At 31.6% G+C, this 15021-nt stretch overlaps 1 protein-coding gene across 4 annotated transcripts in view; it reads left to right on the top strand.

Annotated features, from left to right (window-relative positions):
• The window catches only part of LOC117177628, a 164459-nt gene that overhangs the window by 93589 nt on the left and 55849 nt on the right, over positions 1–15021 (top strand). Inside the window, exon 9 of one of the 4 annotated variants that reach the window (XM_033368415.1) lies at positions 654–1046. The exons of the other annotated variants lie outside the window; for them this stretch is intronic. Within the exon in view, the coding sequence (XP_033224306.1) occupies positions 654–747 (94 nt within the window). The 3' untranslated portion in view covers positions 748–1046. Of the gene's footprint in view, positions 1–653; positions 1047–15021 lie in introns of those variants that run through there. 4 annotated transcript variants of the gene reach the window in all.

Below are 15021 nucleotides of genomic sequence, written 5' to 3'. Positions count from 1 at the left end.
TCAACACACAATTATCAGTGTAAAGTAGTATTTTATATATTCGAAAGAAATGTACAAACACGTCTTTTTTTCTTATGGGAAATACGTGTAACACCACATTAAATCCCTGAGATATTATTGATCTAAAGTTGGATAAAACGCTGCAAACAATTGAAAACTACAATTATCCCACGGCAGATAATATTTATAATGAGTCGGAAAAAAATTATCCGTCGTTTGGCAGGTTTTAATCTTTTCTTTTATTCAAGAATATATTTGCTTATATTTATTTACATATGAAATCAATTATTATCATCGGATTTTCGAACTTCCTAAATGTTTTAATAAAAATAAAATATATTTAATACTTTCACTTGAACGCGAAAAACTATTATCTTTATGTATTTATAACCACTTTATATGAAAGAAGGAAAATTTATTAGTACATTCCTGTCACCAGGAAATTACTGAAAAATGACTTAAAATTGTCTAAACGTGAAAAAGAGCAGTGGAAAACGCAATATTGCATTATTTTATATTTGTATGAATAATAAATATTTACTCAAAAAGGTTCTGAACTGCAAATCTTGCAAATAATAAGTCTTGTGTGAATATTCATCCCGATTCTTGATGGTGAATATTCAATTGTATTATAAAGCTAAATTTTTTTCTAGAGTGAAATGGTGCATAGAGCTTGGAGACGAAATCAATGAATATGTTGATGATGGCGTTTGGTTAAGTATAAAAGGAAAAAAATATGAACGATAATGATGCTACTATGGACGCGCAAATACCAACTTTTCCCACAAACTGGAAAACCTTCTCAAAAAATACCCGATGGTTTTAATCATGAGCGCGTATACGAATATTTGATTTTCATCATGCGTTTTCGAAAATGAAGATAAAGAGAACGATGAGAATGGGAACAATATTGATTTCAGTACATCTAAAACTCTAAAAAGAGCCTAACAGTATTTTGAAAGCGGCCATGTGATTGATATGTAGGATTCTGTAATTTCTGTAAATAATTATTACTGCGTTAAATTATCTGTCCAAGCATCTTTTAAGCCTATAAAGTATCCTGTACAAGTTATGATACACACAAATACTGGTCAAGTAATTTTGGGAACTTTGAGTGTAAAGCATATGCTCTTGGCCGATGTTCCTATTTCGACGCACTTTTATACGCTGTAAAGGATTTTAGAAAAAAAATTGAAAAAATATATATTCCTTGTACAAGCAAGTTGTGCCCGCGGAACCAGGGACGTAAAGCGAAAAAACCAATAGTTGTTGACAAAAGACAACATAATGAAAGAAGAATTTACTGATTATGATTTGATCGCTAGAAGAAAGGACGTTCTTCGAAATTTAATTAAACAGTTAATTGACAAACTTGAGTTTGAAGCAAATGGGCCAAAGGAAATTACAGAAAGAAAGCAAAGGACAAAAGAGTGGTTCCAGCAACTCAATGGGGTTCAAAGTTACAGAAGCAGAGTTGTGGATTAATTGTAATTTTCTGGGCCTGGGTGCATCTCCAGATGAACTTGTGTTCGATCCAGCAGAAACCCCTGCCTTTGGAGTCCTTGAAATCATGTGTCCACACATTTTACAAGACTTGAAACACACAAAACTTGACAAATTATCTACGCAGTTGAGATATTGACAAATTATCTACGCAGTTGAGATATTGACAAATTATCTACGCAGTTGAGATATTCATTTTCTTGTTCTCTAAATAGCGACAGGTTATCTTCAAAAAGAAACCACCAGCATTATTTCCAAGTGCAATTAAAAATGGTCATAACAGAACGTTTGTGGTGTGATTATGTCATCTGGGCACCTAAGGGAATGGAAGTAGATAGAATTTACTTTGATACCGATTTTGTCGAGGAAAAGACACAAAAGGCAGTACAGTTTTGGAATAGTATTATTGCACCAGAATACTTCGAAATGAAAATACCAAGGGACTGAATTCCATTCACTTTAGATGTTCCTTAAATATACTTATATTCTGTCAAAAATTGCCGTGACCATGACCAAGACGCGTGATATTACAGTATTATAAATGAAAATACTTTATGAGGATGTTATTTAAAAAAAATTATTAGTACAGACTTAAGTGAAACTTAAAAATCTCGTGCGTGCGCAACGTACAATCTTTCATTAATTTTTAGGTTTATATTAAAATTTAAAAACTCTAAAATACATTTAAAGAAAATTAAACAGTTCGTTTTAATTTAGGAAAATGTACAAATATTCTGTTAATATTATAATAATGTTTCTTATTAACTTTTATCGTTACTTTGTTTAAATTAACATTAAAATTGAAAATTAGAATATACATTTAAAAATATGATCTCAGAAATCCTCCAGCTTGATTTAAAAATATAGTTTGAAACAATTTAGAGATTCGCTACCTCTATGAACATAACAGAAGTTATGATTATAGTACACTGTAAAAAAAGGTTGTGGAATTTTAGTACGCTAAACGTATGTAAAAAGTGGACTCAGCGCAGCGGCGTCAAATTAGTATAGAAATGTCTAAAATTGTACAAAAGTGTAAAATTCTCAACTGAACTGTAATTTAATATTTGTCATTAAATAAAACAACGGAAAGTGGAAAATTTCTCCAAAATATCTACCTAACCGCAAATACTTAAATCATTAAGATCATATTAAGAATATATTTATAATTATGCAAGCTTATATGGCATAAAATTGATAATTTAAAATCAGTCACTCGCATTTATGCTTTCACCGAAAGTGAGCTATAAGAAACACTTATAGGCGTCAAATTGTGCACAAAATGTTTTAAAAAATATTTCTAAAATTTGAAGTAAGGCTTTGAAGAAGAGGTTCAACATATTTTTTAATTCAAAAAGTTTAAATTTGGGACAACTAAAATGTGGCAGATTGAAAATAAAACTTTAAATATTCGGAGTGTCTAAAATCTACTACAGGGCTTACCACTTTCAGCAGATGATGACCGAAACAAGTTTAAGACTGACAGGAAGTTCTTCTGTCATTTTTTTCTTCGTTGTCCAGAAATCGAGCATGGTTTTACGGTCACGGTAAATTACGCCTCGCCGTCGTTCACTTTAATCTAATTAATTTTTAATGAATAATGATTAAAAATTATTTACCTAAGTTTCTGCTAATAAGTTTTTGTTAAAAGTAGCAAAATCTAAACTGTTATTAAATTTAAAAAAATAAAGATTTAATATGAAAATTGATTATAAAATTTTTTTCTAATATTAAAAAATAAGGCCACCTTCATTTTCACAGTTTAAAATAAAAAATATTTCAATTTTGAAACTTCAAAATCAAATTATTCTATAAAAACGTTCAAAACACAGATTAACTTTTAATGGAAAATTTTTGATTTGAAAAATGTTCCAAAAAGGTCGACATTCCAAGTTCAGTTAAATAAATTTGAATTGAAAAATTGAATAATTTCTTCAATGTTTAATGGTTTCAATTTCAGAATTCTGAACATAAACGGTAAGCGCTAAATTCTCGATTTTTCCCTATTACAAGTTTAAATTTTGCAATTAAATTTAAATTGGTTAAATTTAAAAAATTATAATTGACATTTTTTAAATTGTTAATTTCTGAACGATTATAAGTAAGTACTGAAAGTAATATATGTCTTAATTTTTTGCATACATTATTTAAATAATCATATCTCGGAGCAAGCAGACCTGGTTTAAAAAAATGTTAATATTTTGTATAATAAAAAAAGAGAGAACATTATAGAAAAATAGCAGTTACACTCAGTGATAGCTGTACATGCATGTCCGCAGCGAGCCTGTTCACTCTCGTCAAAATCCAGTCTGCAGACACTCTGGAGTGAGTCGAATTATCCGGAATGAATGAACCCGGGCATTTTTATTAGATTTCGGCCAGTTAGAAAAACTTATATTATGAAACAATTGATGAATTCAATTTTAATTAACATAATTTATTTATATAATTACATAGAATTGAAAAAAGATTAATGAGAATCGGTTAATATTTGCAGTAATAATGTAAATCTATACGTTCTGTTTATTTACACTTCATTTTTTAAAAGAAATTCATGCTAAAGGCGGTATTTTTAGAATTTTTTGCACATGCATAATCTTTAATCCATAAGTAGAGTGTTTCGAAGTATTTTGTGCATGTGTTTGACTTTTGTTTTGAATTGATAGTTTATTATTATAAATTAAGTTATATTCTGCAGAATATTTAGTACTTTGTAAAAAAAACTTAATTTGGTTAACAATTTTGTTCCCGTGGATCGTAAAATTATTATTTTCTGCAATTAATTACATCATGTATACATCAGTGCATCATGGTATACGAACACATTTTTTGCGCAACTGCCTCGATACTGGAGTGTAATTCGTCACTGCAAGCCGTATTACATCATTTAAATTTCCGCCATTGATGCTCGATCTGGTCTTGGATTGTATGTGGTTCATTAAAGAAACATGAATTCGCAACGTCAAGTAGTTCAATTTATTGACATTATTCTCTGGAAGACGATGATTTGATTTGGATATTCTGAAAATTCCAGGTGCTTCCAAAAATCTTCACATCTCGTTTCAGCCCACGAAGCAGTAGATAAACGAATGATCTCTTTGACAGCTTTATTCTCATCGACCTGAAAGAGCTTCGACATTTGAGCACACAATTCTTTCATATACGGTACTTCAAAGTCCATTAACGGATTAGTTAAATAATTCCAAATGGGCAAAATTTTCAAACATACTATGTTTGGAAATTTTGGAATTCTTATTTGGTGAATGCCCTGCTTCACAAAGATTCGAAGGTTCATTTCTTTTAAAACATCCACAAGAAATGCCAAGTCCAAAATCTATGCTGAATCATAAAGCTCGTCGCAGTGTTTGCAACGAGATTCTACAAAGGCTATTATTTCTGGAAGAAGTTTAAAAAATCTAAAGACAACTTCCCCTGCGCTCAACCACCTTTCTTCGTTAAATAATAATAAATCCGCGAATTCGGCTGGAGCATTTTCAAGAAAAAGCTTAAACAGTCGGTTCTGTGATGCATGCGCGCGAATTGGATTTACTACTTTTTACCTACTCCAAACACTGTTTTTATAATGAAAGTTTTTCCGCATAATAGTTCTTGGCGTATTATGCAATGAAGCGATAAAAAATGCTAAAAGTCTGGGTTACGCAAACATTGTCCAGTGAATTTTGTGATATTTCCCGCCAATAGAATCAGCTCTAGCAGCTCTTCCTGAACACTGCCGTTTTCAAGCACGAAGCGAATTATGACAATTAACTGTGCGGTATCAGACTTATCTGTCGATTCGTATAACTGGATGGAAAAACAAACACATTTTTTGAGGTCTATATTCAGTTGTTCGTGAACGTTATCTGTCATAACATTCACTCTTCTCGTGATTGTAGTTGGAAAAGATGCGTGTTTTGCACAATATTCACGATTTTTTTTCGGTTATACTCATCTGTAAACCACCTAGGTGATGATTGAATAATGTGTGAAAGGTTTCATAGCTTTCGCAATTTGAAAAGAAATATCAAAAGACGCTAGAGTACAGTCATGGGGATCAGTACTCACGATATCTCTAGTTTTTACCTTTTCACAGCGTTTCTCGTATTCAGCTTTCAGTTTCTGTACCTTTTCTGCGCGTAGTGCACTTCCGAATGGATGCGAATGATCGAGTTCAGCGTGGAATGAACCAAAATGTCTTTTCAAATTTCTCTTTTGATTCATCAAATTCTTTTTTCTACAAAGCAGGCAGTAGCACGTATCTTTGTCAGTTTCAATCTGAAATATCTCTTCTTCCCACTCGTTTGAAAAAATATAAGTTCTTGATCGTTTCTCAGTCTTCTTTAATCATTTTTCCGGAATTATTGTGTTGGTACCAGCTTCCAAAACTAAGGATAAATTAGACCTGGAACTATTTACTGCAGTATCTTCAAAGTTTTAAGTCCTTTATCTTGTTATCTTGGGTCGCAAGAAATGGCACGACTCAGCTTTCAAGAGCTTGACAGCTTAGCGAGCTAAGTAGAAAGTCTCTGTCCGAAAATTAAAGAAAAAACAATGGTCGCGGGGCTGCCAATAAGCTTATTACTGAAAATTAGAGTGGATCATAAAGAACAAATTTAATAAATTAAGAACGCCTTAACATTGAACGGTTTCCTTTTGGGTTCCTTATAACGTGCATAAAATTTGAAATTAATAGATTAATATCTTCCATTTTTGTTCAGTTGAAATCGAATACAAATATTTTTAATCGCGAGTTTTAGAAAAATCGTTAATTTTATTTTTGTTTCTTAAACTACATAATATGCCTAATTTTTACATTTTTCCAGTTTTCTAGGGAAAATTTGATTTTGTACAAAGGCCTGAAAATGAAAAAAATTAAAGCTGTAAAAATTATAAATAATTTTTTGACAGCACATAACAACTTTTTCATGTTCAAAATGTGCTTCCGAAAAAATTGAGATCAGATCGTTAAAAATTAAGAATTTCTAAACTAATTTAGAAGTACATTTGGAACATAAAAAATTCTTGCTGTGCTGAAAAAAATGGTTAATAATTTGTAGAGCTTCCAGACTTTCATTTTTATGTCTGCAAAAAAATTAGATTTCTGTTTTATAAAATCAAATGAAGAATCTGAAAAAATGGTAAATATTGGTCATGGAATGCAGTCTAGTATTCTTTTTATTTCATTCAAGAAATAATTGAATACGCCACATTTTTAACAAAAATTATTTTTATTTATTGTAATTATTAAAAATTTGCAATAAAATATACGAATTGCTCAACTCTTAAACCTTTCAATTATTATATTAACTTTTTCTTATTAATTTCTAACTACCCATTACTCAATAAATAATAATAGACCCTCATGGAAACGACATGCTAATACATAGGGGTCCAACATGGGCTACCCTTATGGATCTCTCATGGTTGCCATCATGAAAGCCTTCTTGGTTTTTTTTTAATGTGCTGGGACCTCTACTGGCATATATCTGGGATGATAACACTATTTTGTACTGGGTTGTCAGTGTTGGGCCAGGACTGGATATCGCCACTGGCACAGTGGCATTCCAATCGGAAATTCACCATGGGCGGCAGTACTGCTTCAGAGATAACTTTGACATAGTTCCTAGGCTGACACTGTCAGTCTTTGCAGTCAAAGGCTGCAAAGCCTTTTTTGAAATAACTCAAATGCGATTCTTTGTTTCATATATTGTAAAATATTTTTCAAGAACTGTTATGTCGCATTAAAAACTGAGTAAGAAAGTATCATAAAATAATAGGAAACATTAAAAACTGCGCTTTTATGTAGGTGATTGTATTACAGAAAAACGCTTTTTGTCACCATGGTTGATAAAGCTTTTTTACACTCTAATTTTCTTTATTGTTTATTAACTTTGAATAGTTTATAAACTTTTTAAATATATTTAGAAAACAGAATATCGAGCTGTTTTTAAAAGAAGTAAAATATAACTTTTTAATTTATCTGCTATATCATCAGAGATTGTACCTTACCGACAGTAGATCAACCCTCCAAACCATGAAGGCAGAAAATCTACACAATATCGATCAAATTAAGAATCTTCAATAACAGAAAATGCTTAACGTCTTAATAAGACTAGATGGAAAATAATATTTTTCAAATTAAAATTATTTCCTGAAAAAAAGATCTTACTCTATCTTCACTCCATTGGGAATCGAACCACAAAACTTCTGAATAATCACTTGTACCATTAACACCTAGCTAAAAATTGGCGTTATTATCTTGAATTAAGAGTTCTTATTCTGATCCCTCTAATAGCTTAATTGGAAAAGTACCTGACCGGAAATCAGAAGTTTTGTGGTTCGATTCCCAATGGAGTGAAGATGGAGTAGGATCTTTTTTTTCAGGAAATAATTTTAATTTAAAATATAATTTTTAATTATTATTTTTAACCAATTTTCATATGCATCGATAACGAAACGAGTTCGACTTTTCAAAGCGTTCAAGCGTGCGATTATATGTGTAAGTACCGTATTGGCGAATCGTGTACTCAAAAACTATAAAAAATGAAGATTATATAACAACAAGTTAAGAAAGAACTTTTTTTTCGTTGAGAAATCGGACCTAATACAAAACACTAATTAGATCTACTTTGGAAGTTACTTTGCACCATATAAAACCAATTAAAAACCAAATGGAAAATCCTTTTAGGTGCCGCTTATGTCCCTTTAGGCTTGCGTTGCGAGAATACCATTTACAAACCGAATAGAAAAGGCAATTAGGATCCATGTAGGACCCGATAGGTTATCGTGCTAAGATACTAAAAATCTACACACACGCATCCAGCCAGACAAACAAACCAAGAATAACAGACTTAAAAATTAAACCTAATTTGTTTGATGTTACAAAATTTTGGATTAGGTCGAAGTGATTAAAAAAATATTGTTATCTTTTCTTGTTTCCCTTCTGTCATATTCTGTTATAAATGTGACAATATATTTACGGTGTTTCGCTTTACGCGCGCGCGCGCGTGTGTGTATGTGTAAAGGAAATTTAATTTCATTGATTAAAGATAAATATTCATCTGTTTATTGATTGCTATTCACCTCGATCACCGAGTAATACAAAGTTCTGATTGCTATAGTGATCATGAATATTTCAGAAAACAATATTATCTACAGAAAATCATTTCGCCGTCAGCGCCTCTTCCGCTCATTTTACTTCTATATATTTATCCTACCCTACTAATCATTCTATCCCCACTCCGCCACCACTGGCCGCATCTTGGTGTATAATATCTTTGGTTTGAGGCGATATGAGTCATGTAAAATAAATAGATTCATATTATTTCGATTATCATGAAACTTGGTACAAGCAGGTTTTTTGGTCTCAGAATCTGAATATGGTATCAGAATTTGAAACTTCAAAATGACGGATTCTCATGAAACTTAGCGCATTACATTTTTTTGTATCGTGATTCGAATCTGCCATCAGAATTCAAAAATCCAATAATGGCGCAACCAATATAGCGGATCGAATTCATATGCAGCGACCCTTATACCCCTCTAATGCCAATTTTAATTCAAGTCCGTCAGCTCATTGGAGTTCTCAAAATTTTGGGTCGCCATATTGAGTAGCCATTTTGAGGTTTCAAATTTGGATCTGGAATTCGTATTCAGCGACCCAAATAAACCACTTAGTACAAATTTTCAATGAGATCCATCTAGTAGAACGTTCCATACATTTTTGGCCCGCTTTGTGATTTTCGGTCTACACATTCAAGTTTTCACAGTTTTCAGAGCAGTTGTCATCACTTCCAGTACCTAGCGCGGTAGCAGGTATTGACACTTAACATTTAATTGAATTCAATGGCTGCAAAGAGATGTACACTTCAGTCCGAAGATATATGATTGAATCATAACACAAGAGGCTCAGAACTTATTTTTTAGAAGAAACGCAGTAAGCTCACTCACGATAAATATGATGAGAAAGACTTCTCTAAGAGCAGATTGTTGTAATGCAGTATTTTCATGAAATAATGTAACTGATTTGTTCGTTACTATGCAAATTTGGCTTAAAAATTGAGTTCTGTAACTCAAAATCCATGAAAATGCAATACTGGATTACAAGTTGCTGCTGAAAGAATTTTTTTTGAGTTATGTGATACCAGGTCATATTTCACTATCATACGTCAGTTTTATAACTAATCTAGCTCTATTTTTGGAATCAGCAACTTAAATCTCGTAAAATAAACATGTTTTTTCATCATATACTCAAAAATACGGTTTTTGAGGTTATGTCGAAAACCAATCGTGAAAGATGTTGTTTCGACCTGAGATTCGGAATCAGCGGATCAAAATACGTAGGAATACATGTGTCTCGTCAAAAGTACCAGACTTTTTTTCGCGGACGCTCTTTAAGGTGTCAAAAATACAACGCACTATTCTAAATTCCGAAATATGAACTTTATAACTATTTACAAACCGCCTTTCACTTAAAAAAAAGAAAGATTAATATTTCGCGAAAAAATCCTTTACGATTGCCTGTGATTGGTCAGAGCGCTCCATCGTGGGGACTGGTCGAACCTGATTAGCCAATCAACTCTTTTTTTTTTTTAATCCGGGAGAACGGAAAGCCAAGTCGGATGGGTATTATATCCATTGTCCCTATTGATGTTATTAGGGTGTTTTAAGATGTCAATTGCTTCTCTATGTTTTCTTGGAAAGATATTGCGTGAATTTGGGATGGCTGTTGTTTTGTCAAATAAAATTTTATGTCCCGTTTCGATATAAGGCCCAGCTAGTGCTGATTGCGTGAAATGTTTTAGCCTAACTTTACTCTCATGTTCCTTTATACATTGGCTTGCCGTTCTCCCGATTTCTCCAATATAGACTTTGCCACAAGAACAAGGGATCTCATATACTCCTGGATCACTGAGGGGTGCCTTTTTATGTTTAAGGTTATTTAGTAGTCGTCCTATCTTCGCAGGGGGTTTAAATATGGTTTGGATGTTGTCTGTGTTGAAAATACTTTTTATTTGGTATGTGACACCTTGGATGTAGAGTAGGGTGGTATTCGCATTTCTCTCTATTCCTTTCGCAGGTTGTGTTGACTTGTTTTTTAAGTGTATTTTCGTATTTCTTGATCAATTTGTTTATTTGTGTAATCGTTCTGTATTAGGATTTGTGTAACGTTTTGTAATTCCTTTTGTAATTTATCGTTATCTGTTATGGAGACAGCTCTATATACAAGGGAGTTGATGACCGATTGTATTTGAGTTGCGTGGTGATGGAAGGAGGCATGTAGATATCTGTTTGTATCGGTGGGTTTTCTGTAAACTTCATGCCCTAATGTGTTGTCAGTTCTTTTGTAAACTAATTCGTCCAAGAAACGCAATTTTCCATTTTGTTCTGAGTTCTTTGGAATGTTATCTTTTGTGGATTTTTGGGAACCCGTAAAGTCTGGGAGGAACGGGATTAGTAGGTATTAATTTAGATATTCTTTGGCTGTCAAGTTTAGAGTATTTTTGAAGGGTTTTTGTTTTAATTGACTATTGTTTTTGTAGGGTCCTTTTTAATTTTTGTGTATGTGTCGTCAGTTCGAAGGTCCATGATTTTGTTGTTATAGTCTTCTTTATTAACTATTACTGTTGTGTTGCCTTTGTATGTGGGTAATATTATATTGTATTTATTCCGATTGAGTTCTTAAATTGCGATTTTTTCTTGTTTTGTTATGTTTGAGGGGGGAACTTGAGCTTGGCGTAAAATGTTCGCCGTCCTACGTCATATGTCATTCTCTTTTCGGGTGGAAGGGTATATATTGTGGATTCTAAATTGCTGATTATTTCTTCTTTCGGTATTTTGGAAGGAGCTACTGCAAAATTATGTCCTTTAGATAAGCCTGCAATCATTTCAATTTTAGACGGATGGTTGGAGATGTTTTTTATTGTTTCCGTTAGTCGTGTTTGCCTTACTGGAAGTAATTTGTCAAATTTGATTTCTTGTTTTTGAGCGGAAAGATCTTTAATCCGTTGAGATTGGTCACAAGATATACGGTCCGATGTAGACCAAATGTCAAATCTGGGGGTGTTTCATAGGAAAAGTTGAAGTTTTCATAAATTTTTGGAGGTAGTGTGCAAGAGAAATTTGGTATGTGTTATTCTTTCTTTCAAGAGAAGCAAACTTGTATTATGCAGAATTGATTTGGATTTAGATGTTTCCAAATTATTTTTCAATTGTAAGAATTTTGGGACGATTTTGTTGTCGCTGCATCGTTTCAAAACAGCTAAGGATATGTTAGTAGCTTACCTTGAGAAGTCCTGAGCTTACTAAAGGTTATAATTTAAGTATGCATAATAAACTTTCGATTCTTTTCAAAATTGGTATAGCGGGCTTTTCAAGGTTGCTGATCACGAATCTGAATTCAGAAATTATAAATATTCATACTCAAGATGCCGGTTCCAAAATTTTGAAAAAAGAGATATATAAACTTGAAAATCTATACTCGGGGTTTTTGGAGACTATGCTTACGAATTTCAAGTTACTAAATTAAAATTAAAATTAGTCGATCAAATTTAGTTTACCATGATACGTAAATCGCCGGTAAACCGCTACCCCAGCGTTAGGTACAAGTGTGTCCCACAGTCAGCCGAGTTTTTAAAATAAAAACACTAAAAATATGTAAAATTATGTTTTATAATAAATAGTTATTTTTCTCTGATGAAAATATTTAAATGTTACCATTTCCAGAAACATGAACTTCATAAAAGTCCTACAGGTAAACAATCTCTGTACACTTCTTTTTGTTGTTGTTGTATTTGGCATGTCTTTCTTCTGACCTCTATTTGTCAATATACTTACATAGGTTTTTAGGTTGTTTCTTTACAAAAAAAAGATATATCATTCAAGTTAAGTTTGTTCCGTTTAGCAGAGCACATCGTTAAAATATTATGTGATACATAAAAGTTGTTCGATTAAATTATCCTGATAGCAATACAAAATTGTATGATATAAATATAGTGCAGTTTTCCAACTAAAAATGGAAATTAATTTGAAACCTACTAGTGGTGGAAAACGAAAGAAGCATGAAAGTTAGTTGAACAGAAATGTTTTTAAATGTAGCAGAAACGCGGTATGTACTAATTAATTAATCAATTGATTCTTGCTTAATATATTTGAAGAATATCATTAAAAAAATTAAAATATATAAATCAGTTGACGATTCAATTATCTCATCGGACGAGGAATAAAAAAGATTTAATTATTTTTACATTCTCATCAACAGAAGGTATTAAATTCGTGTAAAATTTGACCCCCCCCCCCCCCCCCCCCCCCCCGTTTTTGTCAAATGTCCACGTTTTGAGAGCATCTGAATCCGAAAAACAGGTTTTTACGGATGTGTCTGTGTGTGTGTGTAGATTTTTAGTTTGTTAGCACGATAACTTTCGAAAGAACTGACAGATTGAATTGGCCTTTGGTATACTCTTTTAGTGTCCTAAAGTAAAGGTCAAGTTCGTTAGCCAGCCATTTTGGGTGGAAATTCAAAAAGTGAGCGTATTTTGAACATTTTTGAGACCACTTTTTTCAAAATTCAAAAATCGTCTGCACGGATGTTCATAGTATTCAATCAGACGAACAATTTATCCTGATGACTTTTTTTTATATAACTAAAATTTACCACAGTTCTAGCATTTACAAAATTTCAAAATACACACGAAAATCACCATTTTAAGCCAAATAACGCATGACACGAGAAACTGTCTCGAGAAGAAAAATGTTTCTTTTTCAATGCCCTAAAAGATTGTTTAAACACCTTTTTGATTTTTCCAAAAAAATTGAAAATTCAAATTTTGACAGAATAAAAAAGAATGAAAAATAAAAAAATTACATTTTGCGGTTAAAATATGCAAAATGGGTAAAAAGTTGATTCAACAAAAATTGTGCATTTCAAAAATATCTACAAATTTGTTATAGATAACTTTTTGATAGCATGTGTATTTTGTGTTTTAATCGTGAAACACGATATTAAAAATAAAAAATCAGCCCGCTGCGCGGGCACATTCTCATCACAACTTATGTTTTTTAATTTTCCTAATCGTCTCGTGTGTGGGTTTTCAAAAAATTTACTTTTTTTTTTTAATGTTCTTGATGCAATTTTTCACGATTCAAACAAAAAACAGAACATTGGGAAGAAAAATGACTGGTTTGGTTCAGAATAACGTACAGCCCACAGATCTTTACCAATTTCGACAAAGAAATGGAAAAAAAAGCTAATAAGATATCTTAGAGAGTTTTCCAGCCTCTTTTTTGAATTAGGTTTTCAATTTTTTTATAGATTAACAAATATGACGAAAGAATGGCCTTTTTTCTAGTTGACGTTCCTGGTGCTCGTCAATAACAGGATAATGGTTAAAAGCGCTTAAGTTGCATAAAATAGCATTAGTTAAGGATATTCCAATATTAGACGATATACAAAAAAAAATTGTTATCAACAAATTATTTGTTGAAAACATGTTTTCTACGATTTTCCATAAATACACATTTTTTCAAGTTATGTTGCAAGAAATTGGAATTGAAACAATATTGTGTAAAAAAATTTCTTTTCTGATTATAATTGTTTATATTATAAACAAGTTTAATGTACAAATGCAGTAATCAGGCATTTTTCGACAGAAATATTCGTTTTTTTTCTATGTCATTTTATTTCAATTCGGAAATTTGTGATAATTTCACTAAAATTAATAATTTGTTGATTAACCTTATGATTTTGTAAACAAATCTAATAAACAAATGCGTTATTAGGCCATCTATCGACGGAACATGTCTTTTTTGTTTCAATATCCGATTTTTAATTGGGATCTTCATAATAAATTCGGCAACATTCATGATGAGTTGACACATTTCGTGATTTTTAAAAACAAAGTTAATAAACAAATGCATTGTTCGGGCATCTGTGGACGGAAAAATTTTTTTTTTTCGATTTCAGTCGTTTTTGGGAAGTTCGTGATGATTTTAGCAAAATTCATAATGGATTGATAAATTTTATATATTTTGAAAAACAAATTTAATAAACAAATGCATTGTTCGAGCATCTGTCGATGGAAAATTTATTAATTTTTTTGACATCCTAATTAAAACTGTTGACGTAGAAAAAAACGTATTTTTCTGTTAACAAATGCCTGATTATTGCATTTTTTAATCTAATTTGTTTAAAGAAATAATAAAATTTATTAACTTATTATGAATGTTGCTGAAACTTTTACTAACTTCCCATCTGAAAAGACTGGCATTGAAGAAATCGAATTTTTCTGCCGACAAATGCCCGAATAATGCATTTGTTTAAAAGATCATAAGATTAATAAAAAATTATTAATTTTGCTGCAAATATCATAAAGTTCCGAATTTAAAAAAATGTACATCGAAAAAATATTTTTCTGTCGAGAAATGCCTGATTACTGCATTTGTTCATAAAATGTCTCTTGCAATATAACTAGAAAATAGTATGATTATGGAAAATCATAAAAAAAATTTCAAAACATAATT

This window comes from Belonocnema kinseyi, chromosome 8 (genome assembly GCF_010883055.1).
Source record: "Belonocnema kinseyi isolate 2016_QV_RU_SX_M_011 chromosome 8, B_treatae_v1, whole genome shotgun sequence".
Lineage (NCBI taxonomy): Eukaryota > Metazoa > Arthropoda > Insecta > Hymenoptera > Cynipidae > Belonocnema > Belonocnema kinseyi.
This window is presented reverse-complemented; position numbering and strand designations above follow the sequence as displayed.